The sequence below is a fragment of the Myotis nattereri genome (assembly GCF_964212035.1).
Source record: "Myotis nattereri genome assembly, chromosome: X".
NCBI lineage: Eukaryota > Metazoa > Chordata > Mammalia > Chiroptera > Vespertilionidae > Myotis > Myotis nattereri.
This window is the reverse complement of record NC_138078.1, coordinates 768,798-794,907: the sequence shown is the minus strand read 5'-3', so window position 1 is coordinate 794,907 and position 26,110 is coordinate 768,798. Positions and strand designations below refer to the sequence as shown.

Genomic DNA, 26,110 nt, shown 5'->3' with positions numbered 1-26,110 from the left:
ACTGGCCTGTATCCACAGCCCCCGAATCCAATGTCTTCACACGGGTCTACACCTCTCCCAGCTCTGGGGCCGAGGACAGGGACCCTCAATGGTTTTCCCCTCCCTCTCTGGCGCCCCAAGAACATCGGCTTCTCACCGGAGCTGGGTTTCTTTGGCGCAGCCGTGGGCTTCTTGGGGCCGTCTGCAGAGAAAAGACATTCCACGGTCAGTGAGACAGGGTCACCTCTCAACCAGGCTCCATTTAAAAATAAAAAAATAAAATAAAATAAAACAAAAATATATAGCCAAAACATTGTATGTGCTCATGTCAACAGGTGCGGCCCTGGCTGGGTAGCGCAGCCAGTTGCAAAGTTGTCCCGGCCACCAAAGGGTTATGGGTTCGAATCCCAGTCCAGGGCACCTGCCTGGGGTTGCTGGCTCGATTCCCAGGAGGGGGCCTGCAGGAGGCGGCCGATGCAAGATTCTCTCTCTCTCTCTCTCTCCCTCTCCAAAAATCAATAAAAATATTTTTTTAATTAAAATGAGGCCTAGCTGGTGTGGCTCAGTGGATAGAGCGTCGACCTGCACACTGAAAGGTCCCGGGTTCGATTCCCGGCCAAGGGCACAGGCCCGGGTTGCGGGCTCCATCCCCAACCAGTAGGGGGCACACAAGAGGCGGCCGATCCATGATTCTCTCTCATCACGGATGTTTCTCTCTCTCTCCCTCTCCCTTCCTCTCGGAAACCAATAAAATTAGATTTTAAAAAAAAATACCAATGGATTCTTCCACCTCCACGTCGTAAAAAGTCTACTAGGACCAACGGTTACAGAGACAAAATAGAAATGCAATGCTGTCCATGTGACTCACCATCAAAGGCATCCGCTAAGTCGAAATCACCTGAAAGAAAGAGAGTCGTGTAAGAAATCAGGGAAAAAGCAACCCAGGCTTGGGAAGGAAGAAAAGAATTTTTAAAAAAAATTATTTTTAAAGGGAAACTAGATTGTGTGAGGTGTGTGTGTGGGTTATTTTGAAGTTTTGGGAAACACAGGAAGGTGTTGTGATGTCTCGTCTCATTCTCAATAGTCGCTTGAACCCCTAAAAGGAATGTCCGTGTTTATATCGAACAATTGATGGATTTCGCAGAAGTAAAAATAGTGCGGAATACGTTGCCCTAAAAAGGCTGGTCTGTGGAATTAGGTGAGGAACACCCTGGCTGGTGTGGCTCAGTGGTTGAGCCTCGACCTAGGAACCAGGAGGTCCCGGGTTCGATTCCCGGTCAAGGGCACAGGCCCGGGTTGCGGGCTCTATCCCCAGTGGGGGGCGTGCAGGAGGCGGCCGGTCCATGATGGATGTTTCTCTGTCTCTCTCCCTCTCCCTTCCTCTCTGACATCAATAAAAATATATTCTAAATATCCTATAGAATAAAAGCCTAAAATGCTGAGTGTCCAGTTCAACCAATCAGAGCGTAATATGCTAATGACATGCTAAGGCCGCTCAACTGCTCGCTATGACGTGCACTGACCACCAGGGGGCAGGCAGTCAACTGGTCAGCCAGTCGCTATGACGTGCACTGACCACCAGGGGGCAGACAGTCGACCAGTCGCTATGACGTGCACTGACCACCAGGGGGCAGACAGTCGACCAGTCGCTATGACATGCACTGACCACCAGGGGGCAGACACTCCAACCGATTGGTTATCTTGCTGCTGGGGGCCGGCCGATCTGGACTGAGTGAGACGGGCCGGACACGCCCTGGAGCCCTCCCAGGTCCCTCCCTGGCTGGCCAACCCCCGCGTCCCTCCCCGGCCCCTATCGTGGAACCCCACTGGTGCACAAATTCGTGCACCGGGGCCTCTAGTATATATATAAAAACCTAAGCGACAGTCTGACCATCCGACCATCCGACCATCAAACCGTTCACCCAGTAGGTATGACATGCAATGACCACCAGAGGGCAGACGCTCTGACCAGTAAAGGAGGGAGTGTGATTCCTGGTGAAACCAGCTGCGGCTTAGGTTGCCGCTGGGGGGGGGCGGTCGGACCCGAATCCATTTCACCCGCACCCCAAACCCTCGGCCTGGGCTACGGGGATGGGGCCGAAATCGTCTCCGACATCCCCCGAGGGGTCCCGGAGTGCGAGAGGGCGCTGGCCAGGACGAGGGACCCCACTGGTGCATGAGTCCCTGGACCCGGCCTCTAGTCGGTATAGATAAAAGCCCAGCGACCCAGTGGCAGAATGACCGGCTGCTATGACACGCACTGCGGCGGCCAGCTGACTGGTCCAGGCCCGATCGGCCCACCCCTCACCCTCCCGCGGCCCCTCCCACCAGCCGGCCCCGACCCCTATCGTCCCCCATCAGGGCGAGATGGCCGGACCGCACCAGTGCATGAGTTTGTGCACCAGGCCCCTAGGATATATAGATATAGATGATAGATGGAGATATATAGATATAGATAGATATAGATATAGATATAGATATAGATATAGATATAGATATAGATGATATAGATATAGATGATATAGATATAGATATAGATGATATAGATATAGATATAGATATAGATGATATAGATATAGATGATATAGATAGATATAGATATAGATATAGATATAGATATAGATGATATAGATATAGATATAGATGATATAGATATAGATATAGATGATATAGATATAGATGATATAGATATAAATATAGATATAGATATAGATGATATAGATATAGATATAGATATAGATAGATAGATAGATATAGATGATATAGATGATATAGATAGATAGATACATAGATAGATAGATATAGATGATATAAATATAGATATAGATATAGATAGATATAGACGATATAGATATAGACGATATAGATATAGATATAGATGATATAGATATAGATATAGATATAGATAGATATAGACGATATAGATATAGATATAGATGATATAGATATAGATATAGATAGATAGATATAGATATAGATAGATAGATGATAGATAGATAGATAGATAGATAGATAGATAGATTTTTTAAAGGTAACGATCCCTTTATTTATTTACCAGAGGCTCGATGTACAGAAATTCATGCAAGAGCCTTACCCTCCCAGCTGTTGTGGCTTTCCTCAACCCTTGCAGCCCCGGCTTCGTCCAGAAGGTTGTCCGGAAGGACGTCCGGTCTAATTAGCATGATATGCATTTATTATTATAGATTATATTCTTGTTTTGAAAACAACGATGAAGGGAGAGAGAGAAAAATATCCACGATGAGAGAGAATCACGGACCGGCTGCCTCCCGCACGGCCCCTATCGGGGATGGAGCCCGCAACCCGGGCCTGTGCCTTTGACTGGGAATCGAACCCGGGACCCTTCAGTCTGCAGGCTGACGCTCTATCTACTGAGCCCAACCATCTAGGGCAGCTATCCCCTAATTTTAAAAAAAAAGTGAATGAAAGAAAGAAGGAAGGAAGGACAGACGGAAGGAAGGACGGAGAGAGAGAGAGAGAGAGAGAGAGAGAGAGAGAGAGAGAGAGAGAAAGGATCCTTGAGACAACCATATATTGTGACCTTTCCCTGAGCTACTTGTCACCGACGTGGGAGAACTGGTCTGGCAGCTCCAAGCTGGGCACCGGGACCCCCTGAGGTCGCGGGCGATGGGCCCACGGGTGCCCCAGGGACACAGACGTGAAACCTTCCAGCTCCAGAACCTGCCACGCCTGAGTGTCCCCCTAAACTTGTGAGCCGGAGCCCAGATGGCTCCCCCATTTCCAGGAGGCCCCTCCAAACTCCAGATGTGAGGAAAACAGGCCGTGAGTCACCCTAGGGCGAGGCCAGGGCCCCACCCACCGGGTGACGGGCATGACTCATGCTCTGAGCATTCTCCCTTCTGACTCTTTTCTTTTTTTCAATCCTCACTCAAGGATATTTTTTCCGCTGATTTTTTATTTTTATTTTCAGATTAGAGGCCTGGTGCATGAAACTCATGCATGGGAGGGGGTTTCCCTCAACCTAGTCTGCACCCTCTCCAATCCGGGACCCCTCAGGGGATGTCTGACAGCTGGTTTAGGCCTGATTCCTCAGGCCTGATCACCCTAACCACTCTCCCCTGCCGGCCTGATTGCCCCTAACCGCCCTCCCCTGCCGGCCTGATCACCCCTAACCGCCCTCCCCTGCCGGCCTGATCGCCCCTAACCGCCCTCCCCTGCCGGCCTGATCGCCCCTAACCGCTCTCCCCTGCCGGCCTGATCGCCCCTAACCGCCCTCCCCTGCCGGCCTGATCGCCCCTAACCGCCCTCCCCTGCCGGCCTGATCACCCCTAACTGCCCTCCCCTGCCAGCCTGATCGCCCCTAACTGCCCTCCCCTGCCGGCCTGATCGCCCCTAACCGCCCTCCCCTGCCGGCCTGATCGCCCCTAACAGCCCTCCCCTGCCAGCCTGATCGCCCCTAACAGCCCTCCCCTGCCGGCCTGATCGCCCCCAACTGCCCTCCCCTGCCGGCCTGATCGCCCCTAACCGCCCTCCCCTGCCGGCCTGATCGCCCCTAACCGCCCTCCCCTGCCGGCCTTATCGCCCCTAACCGCCTCTGCCCTAAGCCCCCACCACCATGGCTTTGTCCAGAAGATGTCCAGTCTATCTGGTCTAATTAGCATATTACCCTTTTATTCGTATAAATCTTTATTCCACTGATTTTTAATATATTTTTATTGATCAGAGCGGAAGGGAGAGGGAGAGAGAGAGAGAAACACCCATGGTGAGAGAGAATCATGCATCGGCTGCCTCCTGCACGCCCCCTCCTGGGGATGGAGCCCGCAACTGGTCATGTGCCCATGACCGGGAATCGAACCTGGGACCCTTCAGTCCTCAGGCTGACGCTCTATCCACTGAGCCACACCAGCTAGGGCTAATTTTACAATATATTGGATAGTGAGAAGGAAAGTTGCATTTGTAGCAATCACATGGGGAACCCTCACCCGGTTTGAGTGGGGAACCCCTCCTTGAGGACATTCTTTGAGGTTCACGGGGAGGCAGGGACCTCCCGGGACCCTCTGCTTGGACCCCCTGCTGCAGAGTACACGTTCCGGAACCGCGGTGAACCCGTCTCTCCTCATAGTTCCTGGGGTGTCCCTGGAAAATGGACCATCATCCCCAGCATCTCGCGAATGAGTCGTGAGGCCCTGAGGGTCACACGGTTTGGGTGCCTCCACTCTGCTCGAGCCTTCGCTCGGACGCTCTACTTGGCCATCAAAATCAACCCCCTTCTTTCCATCCAGGAGAACTCCTATGGATGCCTCAAAGCCCCGGGGGAAGGACGCCTCCTCTGGGAAGCCTCCATCATTCCTCATGGATGGATGGATGGATGGATGGATGGATGGATGGATGGATGGATGGACAGATGGACATGATAGATGATGGATGGATGGATGTGTGGGTGGGTGGGTGGGTGGATGGATGGATGGATGGATGGATGGATGGTTGGATGAATAGATGGATGGATGGAGGATGTGTGGGTGGATGAATGGATGGTTGGATGGATGGATGGTTGGATGAATAGATGGATGGATGGAGGATGTGTGGGTGGATGAATGGATGGGTGGATGGATGGATGGATGGATGGATGGATGGATGGATGAATGGATGGATGGATGGATGGATGGAGGATGTGTGGGTGGATGAATGGATGGATGGATGGATGGATGTGTAGGTGGATGGATGGAGGATGTGTGGGTGGATGGATGGATTGATGGATGGATGGTGGATGAATGGATGGATGGATGGATGGATGGATGGATGGATGTGTGGGTGGATGGATGGATGGATGGTGGATGAATGGATGGATGGATGGTTGGATGAATAGATGGATGGATGGACGATGTGTGGGTGGATGAATGGATGGATAGATGGATGGATGGATGGATGGATGTGTAGGTGGATGGATGGAGGATGTGTGGGTGGATGGATGGATGGATGGATGTGTAGGTGGATGGATGGAGGATGTGTGGGTGGATGGATGGATTGATGGATGGATGGATGGATGGATGGATGGATAAAAAGATATCTCCTCTCTTTCTCTCTCTTCTATCCATCTATTCTCTATCTTTCAAACTATCATCTACATGTCCATTTATCCATCCATCCATCAATCATCTATTTTGTCCATCCTTCAATACATCAATCATTTGTCTGTCCATCCATCCTTCATCTATCATATCCAATCATCCATCCATCCATCCAACCTCCAGTCATCTGTTGTGTCCACCCGTCCATCTATCCATCAATCATCTATCATGTCCATTTGTCCATCCATTCCTCCATCCATCCATTCATCCATCCATCCATCCATCTATCCATCAATACAATAATCATCTATCATGTCCATTTGTCCATCTGTCAACTATCTAGCCAACCATCCATCCATCCATCCATCCATTCATTTATCCATTCATCCATCCATCAATACATCAATCATCTATCATCTCCATTTGTCCATCCATCCATCCATCCATCAGCTATCCATCCATCCATGCATCCACCCACTCATTCATCCATCCATCAATACATCAATCATGTCCATCTGTCTGTTCATCCATCCATCCATCCATCCATCCGTCCATCCATCCATCCATTCATCCATTCATCCATCCATCAATACATCAATCATCTATCATGTCCATCTGTCCGTCCATCTGTCCATCCATCCATCCATCCATCCATTCATCCATTCATCCATCCATCAATACATCAATCATCTATCATGTCCATCTGTCCATCCATCCATCCATCCATCCATCCATCCATCCATTCATCCATCCATCAATGCATCAATCATCTATCATGTCCATCTGTCTGTCCATCCATCCATCCGTCCATCCATCCATCCATCCATCCATCCATCCATTCATCCATTCATCCATCCATCAATACATCAATCATCTATCATGTCCATCTGTCCATCCATCCATCCATCCATCCATCCATCCATCCATCCATTCATCCATCCATCAATGCATCAATCATCTATCATGTCCATCTGTCTGCCCATCCATCATCACTCATGTCCACCCACCCACCCCTCTACCCAGCATCTACCGCCTCCCCCTCGCACCCTCCCTCAGTCCAGCCAAGGCCCTGCTCCTCAAGCCACTCTCTCAGCCGGTAGACACCCCACCCTCACCATCCACGCAGCCCCCATCCCTGGGACGCAGCTGCTCATACCCCCCCCACTTCCCCCCTCCCCCTCCCCCTGAACCCCAACCACACCTTCCCTTTTCTGCCAAACACCCAACAGTTCTCCTGGCCGGACCCTTCCATGAGGCGATGCCCACTTTCTGCTGATCACGCCGGAAAAGAAAACCCCAAAAAACAGAATCGTTTTTTAACTCACAGTCTGCACGGAGCCCACACCCTTTCCGCACAAGAAGGCGGCCGATAAAAGCAGAAGTTGGCTGGTATTTAGTGCCTTCTTGCAGGACTTTTAAAAAAAAAAAAAATCTATAGCCCTGCCCGTCCGTTGGCTGCAGGGACGATAGAATTTATGGGTTCTGTGTCCACAGATAACGTCAGGCCACAAATTCCCTTTTCCTTTTTTTTAACGCCCTATTATTATTACTTTTTGTTGTTATTGTTGTGGTTAATCCTGACCTGAGGATATTTTTGCATTGATCTTTTTCTTTACTATTTTATTTTCATTCTTTTCTTTCTTTCTTTTTTTTTATTTTTAAATATATTGATTTTTTAAAATATGTTATTGATTTTTTTACAGAGAGGAAGGGAGAGGGATAGAGAGTCAGAAACATCGATGAGAGAGAAACATCGATCAGCTGCCTCCTGCACACTCCCCCACTGGGGATGTGCCCGCAACCCAGGTCCATGCCCTTGACCGGGAATCGAACCCGGGACCCCTGCAGTCCGACGGCCGGCGCTCTACCCACTGAGCCACACCATCATGGCATCCATGAAAGAGAGAAATAAAAGCCTATGCAAGTCCCGAGGAAGAAATCACTCGGGAATGGTTTTAAATAATGATAATAATAATAATAATAATAATAATAATAATAAATAATAATAATAATATGAAGTGATAAGAAAAAATAGCCAATAGCAGAGCTTCCAGCCATAGCACAGAGACCTCGAAATGCACCAATATGTCGCCATCGATATTTATCTCCTGCAGACGAGGCGCCTAGAACCCTGAGAAATGCAAAAAAATAAAATAAAATAAAATAAAATAAATAAAATTAAATAAAATAAATAAAATAAATAAAATAAAATAAAATAAAATAAATAAAATAAAATAAATAAAATAAAATAAATAAAATAAATAAAATAAAAAAATAAAATAAAATAAATAAAATAAAATAAATAAAATAAAATAAAATAAATAAAATAAAATAAAATAAATAAAATAAAATAAAATAAAATAAATAAAATAAAATAAAATAAATAAAATAAAATAAAATAAAATAAATAAAATAAAATAAATAAAATAAAATAAATAAAATAAAATAAATAAAATAAATAAAATAAAATAAATAAAATAAAATAAATAAAATAAAATAAAATAAAATAAATAAAATAAAATAAAAATAAAATTCGCCGTCCGTCACTCCTTCTCGAATGGCCCCGCCCCTTAAAAAATCACCCTGGAAACCACTGATTTTTAGAGAGAGAGCGAGAGAAAGAGGGACCACACGGGCACGTGCCCTTGAGCGGGAATCGAACCCGGGACCCTCTGGTCTGCAGGCCGGCGCGCTACCCACTGAGCCACACCGGCCAGGGCCAGGCACATCGCTTCGGGTCTGTGTCCAAGTCCCTGGGGAGCCCCCCCACCCCGGGTGTTGCTGCCGGAAACAGAGGCAGCAGGAATTCGGGGTGCCTGGCATGAGCATGACTCCTCTTTTCCCAGCATCCACATGACGATGACCACTGCGGGCCCCGGCCGGTGTGGCCCAGTGGGTAGAGCGCCGGCCTGCGGGGGCCGAAGGGTCCCGGGTTCGATTCCCGGTCAAGGGCACAGGCCCCGGGTTGTGGGTTCGACCCCCTCCTCCTTCTCCCTCTCCCTTCCTCTCTGAAATCAATCAAAATAAATTTTAAAAAAAATACAAAAAAAAAAGGGCCCTAGCCGGTGTGGCTCAGTGGGTAGAGCGCCAGCCTGCGGGGACTGAAGGGTCCTGGGTTCGATTCCGGCCAAGGGCAGGTACCTGGGTGGCGGGCACATCCCCAGAAGGGGAGGCGTGCAGGAGGCGGCTGATCGATGATTCTCTCTCATTATTGATGTTTCCGGCTCTCTATCCCTCTCCCTTCCTCTCTGTAAAAAAAATCCATAAAATATATTTTTTAAAAAACATAATAAATCAATAAAATATATTTAAAAAAATAATGAAATAAAATGACAACCAGGTACCACCTCTCCCCTGTCAGAATGGCTCCTATCAAAAAAATAAAAAAAGAATCGACAAACGACAAGTGCTGGCGAGGATGCGGACAGAAGGGAACCCTCCTGCACTGCTGGCGGGAAGGCAGACGGGGGCAGCCACTGTGGAGAACAGGATGAAGTGTCCCCCAAATCATTAAACATGGAACTCCCATGGGACCCAGGGACCCCACTTCTAGGGAATAGATCCCCAGAAACCAGAAACACCCATCAGAAAGGGCTTGGGCACCCCTATGTTCATCGCAGCGCCATTGGCCATCGCTAAGATCTGGAAACAGCCCAGGTGCCCATCGGCCGACGAGTGGATAAAACATCGACACCGTGGAATACTATGCAGCCCTGAAAAAGGTGGGGCCTCTCACCCTTTGAGACGGCAGGGGAGGGACCTGGAGGGCAGGATGCTGAGTGACATAGGCCGGCCGGAGAGAGACACGGATCCCCTGATCTCTCTCATGGAGCCCCGGACGGTGTGGCTCAGTGGATAGAGCATCGGCCTGCAGACTGAAAGGTCCTGGGTTCGATTCCGGTCAAAGGCATGGACCTGGGTTGCGGGCACATCCCCAGTAAGACAGGTGCAGGAGGCGGCTGATCGATGTTTCTCTCTCATCGATGATGTTTCTAACTCTCTATCTCTCTCTCTCCCTTCCTCTCTGTATAAAATCAATAAAATATATTTTAAAAAATCAATAAAAGTATATATATTTAAAAAAAACCAGACTCATCGATACAGAGACCAGAGGGGCAGCCAGCAGAGGCGAGGCAGGCAGTCCGCTCGACACATTGATTGATTTTTAAATATGTATTTGTTATTGATTTCAGAGAGAGGAAGGGAGAGGGAGAGAGAGAGAGAGACATTAAAGATGAGAGAGAATCATGGACAGGCTGCCTCCTGCACGCCCCCTGCTGGGGATCGAGCCCGCAACCCGGGCACATGCCCTTGACCAGGAATCGAACCCGGGACCCTTCAGTCCGGCGCAGGCCGACGCTCTACCCACTGAGCCACACCGGCCGGGGCCCCATTCTCCCCTTAAACGCAGCCCACCCACCGTGCTCGGGCCTTCAAGGGGCTTTTTTTTTTTTTTTGGCAAAAACTCTGCTTTGTGGTTTGCCTCCACCTCCCCCCGCTGCGTACAAAGGAAGTATCATGTTTCCTGTTTCGGAGATTTTGGTTTAAAAAAAAAAAAAAAAAAAAAGCAAAATTATAATATGACTCGTGAGGCCACACCAGGGATGGTGGCCAGACTGAGTCATCCTGAGACAAAGTCGAAACACACCCATCTGTTACTCACCCAAAACTGGGGGGTAGGGGGGGGGTAGGGGAGGGGGGGGAGGCCAGGGGGGGAGGGGGAGGGAGGACCCAGCAATGCAAAGAATGAAAACAGGAATTTCAAGAAAGGGAACTCCTGGGCCGGACCAGCTGGAGAGAGGAATGCGCCCTGGCCGGTGTGGCTCAGTGCGTGGAGGATATCGGCCCAGGGACTGAAGGGTCCCGGGTTCGATTCCCGGTCCAGGGCACAGGCCGGGGTGGCGGGCTCCATCCCTAATGTGGGGGGGCGTGCAGGGGGCAGCCGATGCATGATTCTCGCTCATCCTGGATATTTCTCTCCCTCTCCCTCTCTCTCCCTCTCCCTTCCTCTCTCTGAAATCAATAAAAATATGTTTAAAAAAATAAAAAATAAAATGACAGTCTAGACCCGGCTGGTGTGGCTCAGTGGCTGAGCGTCGACCTAGGAACCTGGAGGTCCCGGGTTCGATTCCCGGTCCAGGGCACAGGCCCGGGTTGCGGGCTCCATCCCCAGTCGGGGGCGTGCAGGAGGCAGTCGACCAATAATTCTCTCTCATCCTGGATGTTTCTCTCTCTCTCTCTCCCTTTCTCTCTGAAATCAATGAAAAATATATAATTTTTTTTAATGCCCTGGCTGGTGTGGCTCAGTGGATAGAGCGTCAGCCCTCAGACACAAGGGTCCCGGGTTCGATTCCTGGTCAAGGGCACAGGCCCGGGTTGCAGGCTCGACCCCCAGTCGGGGACGTGCAGGAGGCAGCCGGTCCATGATTCTCTCTCATCCTGGATATTTCTTTTTCTCTCTCTCTCCCTCTCCCCTTCCTCCCTGTAAAAATCAATAAAAATGCATTAAATATATTAAATATCTATCTGGCCTCTGATCGAGGCGACGTAGGCCCAGGAACCCCCAGGGAAGGCCGGCCAGTCTGCAAAGACACATCCTCCCACCGTCTCATGTCCCACCCAGTCATCCCCACAGGCGGGCCCGTCTCCCCGAAAACTGACCCTCGTGATTGGAAAAAGGGGGTCAGGGAGGAGGAGGAGGTGGATCTCCACGGGGGTGTCCCTGTGTCTCCCCCTGAAGGAAACATCGGCTGGAAAATCAGACTCAGAGGATCCTGGACGGAACCCAGCCAGGACCCCTCCCTCCAGGGTCGATGGGCCCAAGGGAAGCCACAGGCTCAATTCTTTTCCTAAAATGAGATCAGGGCCTCCGTCCCTGGGGGAGGCGGCCCCGGAGACACCCGGCCACGGCCCCGGAGACACCCGGCCACAGCCCGGGAGAGTTTGGTGGATTTTTTAAAAATATATATATATTTTTATTGATTTCAGAGAGAGAAAGGGGGGGAGGGAGAGAGAGATAGAAACATCCATGACGAGAGAGAATCATGGGTCGGCCGCCTCCTGCAGGCCCCTCAGTGGGGATCGAACCCACAACCCCGGGCAGGTGCCTTTGACCAGAAATCGAACCCAGGACCCATCAGTCCGCAGGCCGATGCTCTGTCCACTGAGCCACACCGGCCAGGGTCCCTGAGAGTTTTATAAATTCTGCCACAACCCGGCCGGTGTGGCTCAGGGGTCGAGCGTCCACCTAGGAACCAGGAGGTCCTGGGTTCGATTCCTGGTCAAGGGCACAGGCCCGGGTTGCGGGCTCCATCCCCAGTAGGGGGCGTGCAGGAGGCGGCCGGTCCATGATTCTCTCTCTCTCCATCGCCCTCTCCCTTCCTGTCTAAAATCAATAAAAATATTTCTTTAATAAAAAAAAGAGAAATGATTTCGGTGGTGGGGCAGCCCCATTGGATGAGGAAGGACATGTAGGAACAAGAGAGAGAGAGAGAGAGAGAGAGAGAGGGAGAGAGAGAGAGAGAGACGTCCCCCATGAATCAGGGGTCATTTTCCCAGATGCCTCCTCTCTCGTTCCTGCCATTTCTGGTCCCAGAAGTATGTCCACCGCCCATCCGCCCATCTAACCATCCGTCCATCCGACCATCCGTCCATCCGACCATCTGCCCATCTAACCATCCGTCCATTCGACCATCTGCCCATCCACCCATCCGTCCATCCGACCATCCGCCTATCCGTCCATCCGTCCATCCGCCCATCTGACCATCTGCCCATCCGTCCATCTGACCATCCGTCCATCGGCCCATCCGCCCATCCGCCTATCCGTCCATCCGTCCATCCGTCCATCTGACCACCTGCCCATCCGCCCATCCGCCCATCGGCCCATCGGCCCATCCGCCCCTCCGACCATCAGACCATCCGACCATCCACCCATCCAACCGGCCCGTGAAACTCCACTCCCGCCCCCCTGGCCCCATAAACGAATGGCTGTTTGCTACATAATAAACCATCAGGCAGCCGTTAAACTCCTGGAGAGAGTTATCAAACGCCACACCCGCTGGCTCCCGGGCCACCACCTCAAAGTTCCTTTAAAAAGCAGAGAGAGGGGGGGAGGGAGGAAGGAAGGAAGGAAAGGAGGGACAGACAATACCCCAACTTTCCTTATTATTTTTTTAAAAATATTTTTTGTTGATTTTTTTTACAGAGAGGAAGGGAGAGGGATAGAGAATCAGAAACACCCATGAGAGAGACACATCGATCAGCTGCCTCCTGCACGCCCCCCACTGGGGATGTGCCCGCAACCCAGGTCCATGCCCTCCACCGGGAATCGAACCCGGGACCCTTCCGTCCGCGGGGCGACGCTGTACCCACTGAGCCACACCGGCCAGGGCTCCACTCTCCCTTTAAAAAGAAGGGAGGGGGGAAGGGAAGGAGGGAAGGAGGGGCCGACAAGAGCGATCCAGCTTCCATTTTAAAAAGGAGAAAGCAGGGGATTTGTCAAGGGTGGGGGGAAAAAAAAGGACACATATGTAATACCCTTTGTAATACTTTAAGCAATAAAAAAAAAGAAAAAATGGTAAAAAAAAAAAAAAAAAAAGAGAGAGAGAGATCATAAAAAAAAAAAAAGGAGAAAGAAAATCGCAAACTTAGAATCGGCCGGGACGGCAGCGGGGGGCGGAGGGGAGGGCGGGGAAGGGGGGCGGGGGAAGCGCCGGGTTTCCCTCCTCGGAAAACTTTGCGTTTCCTGAATTCTCTTTCCTTCGCAACATTGTATCCGCCGAAGGACCCTGTTGGCAACATTGTATCCAACGGGACCCTGTCCTGTCTTTCCCCCGGGAAACCCCATTTCCGGAATCCTGTTTTGCAACATTGTATCCACTGAGGGTCCAATTAGCAACATTGTATCCACCGAGGGCCCCGTTGGCAACATTGTATCCAATGCAGACCCTGTCCTGTCTTTTCCCCAGGAAACTCCGTTTCCGGAATCCTCTCTTTGCAACATTGTATCCATTGAGGGTCCAATTAGCAACATTGTATCCACCGAGGACCCCCCCCCGCCCCCCCGCTGGCAACATTGTATCCAATGCAGACCCTGTCCTGTCTTTTCCCCAGGAAACTCCGTTTCCGGAATCCTCTCTTTGCAACATTGTATCCATTGAGGGTCCAATTAGCAACATTGTATCCACCGAGGACCCCCGCGCGCCCCCCGTTGGCAACATTGTATCCGTTGCTTCTCTGTCTCCAGACCCGCCACCCCCGCCAGCGCTCCGATCGCGGCGTCCCGGAGACACTCGGCGAGTCTGAGACCGTGTTTCTCCACGTGTTCCTGCCCGTGTCCGGGGCGGACTGTTGTCTAACCTTCCCCCCCACTCCCGCCCAGCCCGGCTGTCAGGCTCCCGAGCCGCGTCCAAATTTAGGCCGAAGAGGCCGGGCGTGGCTGCGCGCGCGCCCCAGAACAAAGGCGCGCGCTTCGGGGGAGAGCCCGGCCCGCGCGGGGTGGGAGGGGGGCGCCCCAAAGCGGGTCCCCCCGAACCCCCCGGAGTTCGGAAACCGAATCGCCCCGCTCCCCCAGGCCCTGGCGACTGACTATTCAGAGCTGGGGACTTGGAGAAAAAAAAGAAAAAGGTGAGGATTCGCTCGGCCCAGAGAAAAAAAAAGTTGCAGGAAACTCACCCGGCTGCCTCCTCGGGGCGTCGGCCACCCGTGGGCACCCCGAGTCGCGCCCTGCGCTCCCCATGAGGGTCCCATCCCACCCCGTGCGCCCCCGTCAACTTCGCGCGCCCCCTCCTTCCGTTCCGAGGACCCCTTCGCGCCCGGGCGCGTCCTCAGGGCGCCCTCCCACCCCGTGCGCCCCTCCCCAAGACCCCCTCCCACCCCGTGCGCCCCCCCCCAAGACCCTCTCCTACCCGGTGCGCCCCCCAACACCTCTTCCTACCCCGTGCGCCCCCCCCAAGACCCCCTCCCACCCCGTGCGCCCCTCCCCAAGACCCTCTCCCACCCCGTGCGCCCCCTCAGCGCCCCCTCCCACCCCGTGCGCCCGCCGCCTTCCCCGGGGACCTGGTCCCCCCCCCCCCGTGGGTCCCCCCAACGGCCCGGCCGCGCGCTCACCTTGGCCGGACACCCGAGCGTCCAGGAGGCCGATCAGCAGCAGCGCGAGGACCGCCCAGCGCGCCATGGTGAGGCCGGTGCGCGCACAAGGCAGGATCCTGGGTCTCCAGACGCGCGGGGCGGCGGTGCCGGGGGACAGACCCCACCCCCCACCCCCGACACACACCCCACCCCGCCCCGCCCCGGCCCAGGGCGGAGCCGGCGGCGGGTGGAGGCGAAGGGGCGCGGCCCTGGCGCCCTGTCCCATCTGCGCCCGGGTCCCGCCGCTGGGTGCGCGCACTGAGCTGGGGGGGGGGGGGGGGGGAGCGGGGGGGGGCGGGCCGGGTCTCCCCCTGGATGGCTGAGCCGAGAAAAAGTTGGGGGACCTCTATCTGCTGCGAACGGGGACCCCCGGGTTCTCCCAAAAGTGTCCGGGAGGGACCCGATCCCCATAATTTCTCCTCCAAACCCCGCCCCCCTTTAAGGCGCACCCTGCGCCCTCCACCCGCTCCCTGCTCATCAAACTGGGGTGGCGAGAGGGGACCCCCCTCTTCTCTCCACAGCCGCCTCCAGGCTCCAATGGGACGCCCTCCCAGCCCCGCAGGCCCAGGGGGAGCGAATGAAAGGCTCTATCTTTTGGGGGGAGGTAGAGCGGTCGCCCCCTAACTGCCCTCCCCGGCCGGCCTGGTCACCCCTAAGTGCCCTCCCCTGCCGGCCTGATCGCCCCCAACTGCCCTCCCCGGCCGGCCTGGTCGCCCCTAAGTGCCCTCCCCTGCCGGCCTGATCGCCCCTAACCGCCCTCCCCTGCCGGTCTGATCGCCCCTAACTGCCCCCCCCTGCCGGTCTGATCGCCCCTAACTGCCCTCCCCTGCCGGTCTGATCGCCCCTAACTGCCCTCCCCTGCCGGCCTGATCGCCCCTAACTGCCCTCCCCTGCCGGCCTGATCGCCCCCAACCGCCCTCCCTGCCGGCCTGATCGCCCCTAACTGCTCTCCCCTGCCGGCCTGATCGCCCCCAACTGCCCTCCCTGCCGGCCTGATCACCCCCAACTGCCCTCCCCTGCCGGCCTGATCGCCCCGAACTGCCCTCCCCTGCCGGCCTGATCGCCCCTAACTGCCCTCCCCTGCCGGCCTGATCGCCCCTAACCGCCCTCCCCTGCCGGCCTGATTGCCCCTAACTGCTCTCCCCTGCCAGCCTGATCGCCCCTAACTACCCTCCCCTGCCGGCCTGATCGCCCCTAACTGCCCTCCCCTGCCGGCCTGATCGCCCCTAACCGCCCTCCCCTGCCGGCCTGATCGCCCCTAACTGCCCTCCCCTGCTGGCCTGATCGCCCCCAACTGCCCTCCCCTGCCGGCCTGATCGCCCCTAACTGCCCTCCCCTGCTGGCCTGATCGCCCCCAACTGCCCTCCCCTGCCGGCCTGATCGCCCCTAACTGCTCCCCCCTGCTGGCCTGATCGCCCCCAACTGCCCTCCCCTGCCGGCCTGATCGCCCCTAACTGCCCTCCCCTGCCGGCCTGATCGCCCCTAACCGCCCTCCCCTGCCGGCCTGATCGCCCCTAACTGCCCTCCCCTGCCAGCCTGATCGCCCCTAACTGCCCTCCCCTGCCGGCCTGATCGCCCCCAACTGCCCTCCCCTGCCGGTCTGATCGCCCCTAACTGCCCTCCCCTGCCAGCCTGATCGCCCCTAACTGCCCTCCCCTGCCGGCCTGATCGCCCCCAACTGCCATCCCCTGCCGGTCTGATCGCCCCTAACTGCCCTCCCCTGCAGGCCTGATCGCCCCTAACCGCCCTCCCCTGCCGGCCTGATCGCCCCCAACTGCCCTCCCCTGCCAGCCTGATCGCCCCCAACTGCCCTCCCCTGCCTGCCTGATCGCCCCGAACTGCCCTCCCCTGCCGGCCTGATCGCCCCTAACTGCCCCCCCTGCCGGCATGATCGCCCCCAACTGCCCTCCCCTGCCAGCCTGATCGCCCCCAACTGCCCTCCCCTGCCTGCCTGATCGCCCCTAACTGCCCTCCCCTGCTGGCCTGATCGCCCCTAACTGCCCTCCCCTGCTGGCCTGATCGCCCCTATCTGCCCCCCCCTGCTGGCCTGATCGCCCCTAACTGCCCCCCCCTGCCGGCCTGATGGCCCCCTAACTAAAGTACACACCCACCCACCCCCTCCCTCCCAGATTCCACACTCTTTTCCCGGCTCCCGTGGCTCTGGGTCCGCGCCATCCACCTGTTAATCTTGTTCATTTGATTCCACTGCGACTTTTAACCATTTTTAAAAAATATATTTTATTGGTTTTTTACAGAGAGGAAGGGAGAGGGATAGAGAGCTAGAAACATCGATGAGAGAGAAACATCGACCAACTGCCTCCTGCACGCCCCCTACTGGGGATGTGCCCGCAACCAAGGTCCATGCCCTTGACCGGAATCGAACCCGGGACCCTTCAGTCCTCAGGCCGACGCGCTATCCACTGAGCCACACCAGCCAGGGCTCTTTTTTTTTTTTTTTTTAAGGAAGATGTTCAGCTTCAAATTTCTGCTCGAGTGTCCGCAGTGGGCGCCCAGCCAGCATCTCAGGCCGTGAAATCGGCCTGAGTCACCTTCTGGCATCGCACCCACCCCGGTCCGAGCCCAGGATCTGCGAGTGATTTGCACTTGGCTGCTCCTCCCGGGGTGACTCAGTCCCGGACAGACACACCCCAACCCCCGTCCACCCCCTCCCCCGCCCCCCAGTCCCAGCCCTGCTGAGCCAGCAGCTGTCACTCAAGGTGGAGGGCGGAAGGGATTGGGGGAGGCGGGCCAGAGGGGGTGGGACACGCAGGCCACGCCCACCTGGGGGTGTCTGACAGGCACAGGAGCCGGACAGGGGACAGAGGACAGAATCCAAAAAGAGTGTTTCAGGCCTGGCCAGTGTGGCTCAGTGGGTAGAGCGCAGGCCTGCGGACTGAAGGGTCCCGGGTTCGATTCCGGCCAAGGGCATGGACCTGGGTTGCGGGCACATCCCCAGTGGGGGGCGTGCAGGAGGCAGCTGATCGATGTTTCTCTCTCATCATCGATGTTTCTAACTATCCCTCTCCCTTCCTCGCTGTTAAAAAATCAATAAAATATTTTTAAAAATCAATAAAATATATTTTAAAACATATATAGTGGCAGGGAGGAAAACAAGAAGCAACCCTGCCTTTGCAAGTGTTACTTTTATTGATTTTGGATTTATTTTTCTTGATTTCAGAGAGGAAGGGAGAGAGAGAGAGAAATATCGTGGATGAGAGAGAATCATGGACCGGCCGCCTCCTGCACACCCCCTCCTGGGCACCGAGCCCGCAACCCGGGCCTCTGCCCTTGACCGGGAATCGAACCCTTGGCCCTTTGGTTTATGAGGGGATGCTCTAACCACTGATCCACACCGGCGTTCCGTGTTTGGCACGCGTGCCAGGGGTTGCCCACCCCTGATCTAGACGCATAAAAGAGTCATATGCTTATTAGACTGGGAGACCTTCCACACATCCTTCCGGACAAAGCTGGGGGCGTGGCCAGCCTGCAAACCACTCCCATAGGGACCCCAGCCCCTCGCCCAGGCCGGCCCCACACCCCCTGGCGGGAACCCCACCCCAATGGGGGTGTGGCCAGCCTGCAAATTGCCCCAGCCCCCTGCCCAGGCTGGCCACGCTCCCCAAGGGGGCCCCCACCCTGATCCGGAACCCCCTTCAAGCCACACCTGCCGGCCCCCACCCGTGCACCAGGCCTCTATCTATCCTAAGAAAAGGGTAATATGCTAATTAGACCGGGAGACCTTCCGGACGTCCTTCCGGACAAAGCCATGGTGGCAGGGCCGAGGCAGAGGTCGTTAGGGGCGATCAGGCCAGGAGGGGTGGGAAGTTGGGGGCGAACAGGCCAGCATGCAGAGTGGTTAGGGGCGATCAGGCCGGCAGGTGAGCGGTTAGGAGCCAGCAGTCCCGCATGGCGAGAGGGATCGGGCCTCAGCCGGCAGTCGGACATCCCCCGAGGGGGTCCCGGATTGGAGAGGGTGCAGGCCGGGCTGAGGAACACCCCCCCTTCCCCGTCCCCCACCCCCTGTGCACAAATTTCATGCACCCGGCCTCTAGTATGTGTATATATATATATATATATATACATTGTGACGGATTCATGCCTTTCATTTCTCTATTCTGTGTCTTGAAACTCTACTTGCCATTTTCATCCCTTTCACTTCCTGACGTTATTATTATGATTATTTTAAACAGTTTCTTTTTCTGTCTTTTTTTAAATTGATTTTTTAAAATATTTTATTGATTTTTTTTACAGCGAGGAAGGGAGAGGGATAGAGAGTTAGTAACATCGATGAGAGAGAAACATCGATCAGCTCCCTCTGCACGCCCCCCACTGGGGATGTGCCCGCAACCCAGGTCCATGCCCTTGACCGGGAATCGAACCCGGGACCCTTCAGTCCGCCGGCCGAGGCTCTACCCACTGAGCCACACCGGCCAGGGCTGTTTTAAACAATTTCTTAGTGAATTCTTCATCGGTTTGCCCGCGGCCCCTTCCGTTCTCTTATATTTTCTGGTTCGTGGACGCCACCGGCTTCTCTGGCAGCGACGGCGGACCAAGGGAGTGGCCTCGTAGGGCCCTTCCGATAGAATAGGAGTTCGCTTTCTGAAGAAGAAGAAGAATTCTGTGTCTCGATGGGGGCGGGGACGGGGGCATCAGGGTTGTAGAGATGCTTAGGGGGTGCCCCGGCCAAGGAAAGTTGGGGAACCACCGATCTACGCAGAAGGAAGAGGAAACGTGCTTGATCTTCCATCTTGGGGACATTTCCGGTGAGTTTTACCACCCACTGGGGAGCAGCGAGGACGTCCTCCCGAACGTCCTTCCGGACGTCCTTCCGGACGTCCTTCCGAACGTCCTTCCGGACGTCCTTCCGAACAAAGCCATGGTGGTGGGGCTGAGGCAGAGGCTATTAGGGGCGACTGAGAGAGAGAGAGAGAGAGAGAGAGAGAGAGAGTGAGAACAACCCAGGACGCTGTCCACCCTCCCCCTTACCCCCTCCCTTATCTGATGGGCTATGACTCATCCTCAGAGTCTGTTGTTTTACCACCGTCTCCACGGAGACCTGCGGTTCCCCTAAAAGTGGCTGTTTTTTTTGCCACAAAAAATAAAAAAAAAAAATTACGCGATGGAGACTCAGAGGATCTGCTCAGCTGCCGTGTAAAAAAAAAAATAATAATAAACATATTTTTGTTGATTTCAGGGAGGAAGGGAGAGGGAGAGAGAGAGAGAGAGAAACATCCAGGAGGAGAGAGAATCCTGGACCGGCCGCCTCCCGCACGCCCCCTGCTGGGCAGTTGCGATTTTGTTTGTTGTTTTTTTTGAAACGATGGAAATGAAGGTGTGAGGTCAGGGAGGGGATTTATTAAGAGTCAGATCACAGATCTATTTATTTTTTAATGTATTTGTATGGATGTCAGAGAGGAAGGGAGAGGGAGAGAGAGATGGAAACATCATCGATGAGAGAGAATCGTGGACCGGCTGCCTCCTGCACGCCCCCTGCTGGGGATGGAGCCCGCAACCCGACCGGGAATCGAACCCAGGACCCTTCAGTCTGCAGGCCGAGGCTCTATCCACTGAGCCACACCGGCCAGGCTGCAAGGGGTGTCTCTGTGGCAATCGGCCGACTATGAAAGCAGAATCTGAGATCCTCTCAGATGTTTATCTTCTGCAAAGCCGTCCCCCTGAGAGACGATTTTAAGAACATTATCTTCCTTGTTTGTTCTGGGATAAAGTGGCTCTTCAAAGAGCAATTCCCTTTTCTACGTATTTTCTTTTTAAAAAAATGTATTTTCTTGGTTTTTTTAAAGAGAGGAAGGGAGAGGGAGAGAGAGTTAGAAACATCCACGATGAGAGAGAAACATCGATCAGCTGCCTCCTGCACACCCCCCACTGGGGATGTGCCCGCAACCAAGGTACTGGCCATTGACCGGACTTGAACCCGGGATCCTTCAGTCCACAGGCTGACGCTCTGTCCACTGAGCCACACCGGTCAGGGCTGGCCACAGAAATTTACACCAGCCACTGCCAAGCCCAGGCAGCTTGGCCCCAACGCGAGATCCACTTATAGCTGGAAACTGATTAGCATTTTATTTTATTTCCTAGAGGCTCGGTGCACGAAATACGTGCACGGTGTGTGGGGGGGAGGGTTCCCTCAGCCCGGCCTGCACCCTCTCCAATCCGGGACCCCTCGGGGGATGTCCGACTGCCGGTTTAGGCCTGATCCGTCTCGCAATCCAGGACCACTGGCTCCTAACCCCTCGCCTGCCTGCCTGATTGCCCCTAACTGCTCCCCTGCTGGCCTGATCGCCCCCTAACTGTACTGACCGCCAGGGGTCAGACACTCCCACCGGTAGGTTGGCTGGCTGCTGGGGTCCGGCCGATCGGGACTGAGTGAGACGGCCGGACACACCCTGGAGCCCTCCCTCGGTCCCAGCCGGTCTGGCCAACCTCCCGTGTCCCTCCCCGGCCCTGATCGTGCACCCGTGGGGTCCCTCGGCTTGGCCTGTGCCCTCTCGCAATCCGGGACCCCTCAGGGGATGTCGGAGAGCCGGTTTCAGCCCAATCCCGCAGGCCAGGCTGAGGGACCCCACTGGTGCACGAATTCGTGCACCCAGCCTCTGGTTTATGTATTTTTTTAAAAAATCAATTTTCCGTTTGGTCAGGGCCAAAAGCTTGGCTTCTCGAGGACACACCCAAAACCCAGACGCCTCCTGGGAAGGAGACCATGTAATCCCGGCCTCCCGTGAGCCAGAAATATCCCCAAAGGGCCTGGGGTTCTTCTATGGGGCTTCATACCCCGCACACAGCTCCTCCCTCCATTGCATTCTTTCCTCCGTGTCCAGCGAGCGGCTGGACACAGGGACCCTTGTGTAAGGCCTGGTGTGTGTGGCTCCGTCTCCCGTGTGGGAAGCCGGCCGGGCCCAACCGCCTCCAGAATATTTCTATTTTTTCGAAAGGCATTCACATTCTTGCTCTTTGCCCGTCTGCCAATAGAGGGTGTCCCAAAATTCACGCAAGAAGTCATTTTGACAGAAATCACAGGTTTCTAACTAAAAATTGTAAACTTTTTATTGATTCATAAAGGACACAGTCTAGGGTTTATGTGTGGAATAGCCCATCGGGTCCATGGCCTCCCTGGCTTTGCTGGCACAGACGCAAAGCCGCGGTCTCCATTGGTCTTCCTGGTCCCTGCTCCTGGGCCGTCATTGGTACGTGGTGATGCTGATCGAATCGAAGGGATTGACATCCAAGGGCAACAGATATTAGAATCTGATTCAATAAACCGAGTCAAATCAGGCTTTTATTTTTTTTGTTGTTGTTGTTGTCAATACTCACGCAAAATTGGAATCTTGCGTGAATTTTGGGACACCCTATACATATATACACATATATACACATACATACACATATACATATGTATACACATATATACATACATATATTCATACATATATATACTGAGTGGCCAGATTACGATGACCACCCCAGTCAGTACAATGAAGCAAATTAGTTATGCAAATAATCAATAATAATAATAATAATAAACCTTGAGAGTATTTGCTTAGGTCCGTGGTCGGCAAACCCCGGCTCGCGAGCCACATGCGGCTCTTTGGCCCCTTGAGTGTGGCTCTTCCTAAGCCTGAGGCGTCCCCTCATTACGTGAATAGCAATGTACCTGCCTACATAGTTTAAGTTTAAAAAAAATCGGCTCCCCAAAGAGATTTCCATCGTCGTCCTGTCGATATTTGGCTCCGTTGACTCATGAGTTTGCCGACCACCGGCTGCCTTAAGGAGTTTTCAATATTCAGTGTTTTTTGGACGTGTCCATGAAGGACCGATGGGGTGGCCATCGTGAGCTGGCCACGCCGGGTAAATCTTATTATTCAAAAAGCGAACTCCTATTCACGCGGAGGAAGATTAAATGGCCAGGAGCTCGGTCTCCAGAAGTTTCCCAAGATCATGGCATCCAGGAAAGAGAGAAATAAAAGATGGGAAGGACGGTGGGCGTAATGAGGAAGAAATCACTACGAAATTGTTAATAATAATAATAATAATAATAATAATAATATGCCCTGGCCGGTGTGGCTCAGTGGATAGAGCGCCGGCCTGCGGACCAAAGGGTCCCGGGTTCGATTCCCGGTCAAGGGCATGGACCTGGGTTGCGGGCACATCCCCGGTGGGGGGCGTGCAGGAGGCGGCTGATCGATGTTTCTCTCTCATGGATGTTTCTAGCTCTCTATCCCTCTCCCTTCCTCTCCGTAAGAAAATCAATAAAATGTATTTAAAAAAATAAAATATATTTTAATAATAATAATATGAAGGGATAAGAAAAAATCGCCCATAAAAACTCAAAACACAGAACGGGGAAATGCGATGCATAAATGCGTCACCATATCTGTTCATCTGCCGTAGACGAGGCCCCTAGAGCCATCACAAATGCAAAAAAAAATTCACTGTTAATGCATTCTCTTTTTTTAACATTATTATTTACTTATTTCAGAGGAAAAGGGAGAGGGAGAGAGAGAAACATCCATGACGAGAGAGAATCATGGACCGGCTGCCTCCTGCACAGCCCCTACTGGGGATCAAGCCCGCAACCTGGGCATGTGCCCTGACCGGGAATCGAACCCGGGACCCTTCAGTCCGCAGGCCGACGCTCTATCCACTGAGCCACACCAGCCAGGGCTGTTCACTCTTTCTTGGGAACCACTGCCATAGAAGGAAGTGGCATTCATGTCTCCAAAAGGGGGTGGAAAAACGTTCTGGGGGCAGGAAATAGCACGTGCAAAGGTCCTGGGGTCGACAAGACAGGGGTGCCTGTGTGAGGGGGGCGGGGAGAAGGGCGGTGGGTGAACTGAGTAGAATGAACCCCAGTCAGTCACTCCCCAATCCTAAAAAATGCCCCCTTTGTCCCCAGAAAGCCATCTTTGCTTTCCTTTCTGTTTTTAAAAAGGCAGAATTCTCCTTCCTTCCTTATTTACTTATTTATCTGTTTATTTTTTCACTAGAGGCCCGGTGCACGAATTCGTGCACAGGTGCGAGGGGGGGAGGAGGGGGGCTGGCCGGCCGCCAGAGGAAGGAACCACGGGAGGGTCCGCAGGAGGTTGGCTGTGAGACCACACTGACCACCAGGGGGGCAGCTCCCGTGTTGAGCATCTGCCCCCCCCGGTGGTCAGTGCGCGTCATAGCGACCGGTCGACCGGTCGACCGGTCATTCGGTTGCTTAGATTTTTATATATAAGGAAGACTGAAGGATAATTTATTGCTATTATTATTATTATTTAATCCTTACCTGAGGATATTTTTATTTAATATATTTTTACTGATTTCAGAGAGCGAGAGAGAGAGAGAGATCTACGAGGAGAGAGAATCATGGACTGGCTGCCTCCTGGGGACGGAGCCCGCAACCCGGGCATGAGCCCTTGACCGGGAATCGAACCCGGGACCTCCCGGTTCCTAGGTCGACGCCAACCACTGAGCCACGCCGGCCAGACCGTGAAATCATCGGGAACGGGTCGGCGTTTGTCATGGAGCAGAAATAAACACCATGTTTTTCTGGGGCTAAGGAGACATCGGGCGTCTCTTTATCTTTTTCATAAGAAATAATAATTTTAAAAAGAGGGGGAGCGTTGGCTGCCTCCGGGGGAAGCACTTATGAGAAACACAACCTCATGAAGAATCAGATTTCCTTTTTGATTCTTCTTCCCGGAAGCCCTGGCACATTAAATATTTAAAGCCAGGCCTGCCCGGCCAGTGCGGCTCAGTGGTTGGGAGCCAACCTTTGAACCAGGCGGTCACGGTTCGATTTCCAATCAGGACACATGCCCGGGTTGGAGGTGGGGGGGGGGGGGTCACGGTCCCCACTAGGGGGCGTGCAGGAGGCCAGGGTTTTGGTGGAAGATTTGAGGCTTCCAAGTATAATTGGGATCCCCCCTCGTGAGCCCCGCGAAGGGAATCACCACCCCCATCTCATTTCCTGTCTCTGCAGATGAGCCTTTTTTGGACGGAATCCATGGGATAAAAAGCCTAATATGCTAAGGGTCCGGTCGGCCGGTCGGCCGGTCAACCAATCAAAGCATAATATGCTAATGAGATGCTAAGGCTGCTCAACGGCTCGCTGTTATGTGCACTGACCACCAGGGGGCAGACTGTCGGCTGGTCGACCAGTCGCTGTGACGTGCACTGACCACCAGGGGCAGACAGTCGACCGGACGACCAGTCGCTATGACGTGCACTGACCACCAGGGGGCAGACAGTCGACCGGCCGACCAGTCGCTATGACGTGCACTGACCACCAGGGGCAGACAGTCGATTGGTCAATCAGTCGCTATGACGTGCACTGACCACCAGGGGGCAGACAGTCGATTGGTCAATCAGTCGCTATGACGTGCACTGACCACCAGGGGGCAGACGCTCTTACTGGCAGGTTAGCTTGCTGCTGGGGTCCGGCCGATCGGGACTGAGCAAGTCGGGCCGGACACGCCCTGGTGCCCTCCTGCGGTCCCTCCCTGGCCCCGATCGTGCACCCGTGGGGTCCCTCAGCCTGGCCTGCACCCCCTCACAATCTGGGATCCCACAGGGGATGTCGGAGAGCCGGTTTCGGCCTGACCCCTGCAGGCCAGGCCAAGGGACCCCACTGGTGCACGAATTCGTGCACCGGGCCTCTAGCATGCATATAAGATCTTTGGTTGATCTCTTCTCGCCTCCCCGCTCTGACTTCCCTCTGAGATTCATCCGTCTCTTCCATGTTCCCATGCCTGTGGTTTCCGCTCCTGCCTTGAGCGTCTGCCCTCTGGTGGTCAGCTCACGTCATAGCTAGCGATCGAACTCCCGGTTCCCCCGGTCGAACGCCTGAGGGGACCCTTTGCATATTAGCCTTTCATATATAGGCTAGAGGCCCGGTGCACAAAATTCATGCATGGGAGTCGAGGGTGGTTCCTGAGCTCGGCTTGCACCCTTTC

The 26,110-nt window shown here is 53.9% G+C and overlaps 1 protein-coding gene across 2 annotated transcripts in view; it reads right to left on the bottom strand.

Annotated features, from left to right (window-relative positions):
* The window catches only part of LOC308511355 (CD99 antigen-like), a 30,115-nt gene extending 14,725 nt beyond the window's left edge, over positions 1-15,390 (bottom strand). Inside the window, exons 1-3 of one of the 2 annotated variants that reach the window (XM_081081389.1) lie at positions 15,135-15,390; positions 848-877; positions 137-181 (exon numbers count right to left, since the gene is read on the bottom strand). In XM_081081389.1, coding sequence (XP_080937515.1) covers positions 137-181; positions 848-877; positions 15,135-15,381 — 322 coding nt within the window. In that variant the 5' untranslated portion in view covers positions 15,382-15,390. The remainder of the gene's footprint in view (positions 1-136; positions 182-847; positions 878-15,134) is intronic. The other variant, XM_081081388.1, reaches the window with a different exon arrangement.
* Positions 15,391-26,110: the final 10,720 nt, after the last annotated feature.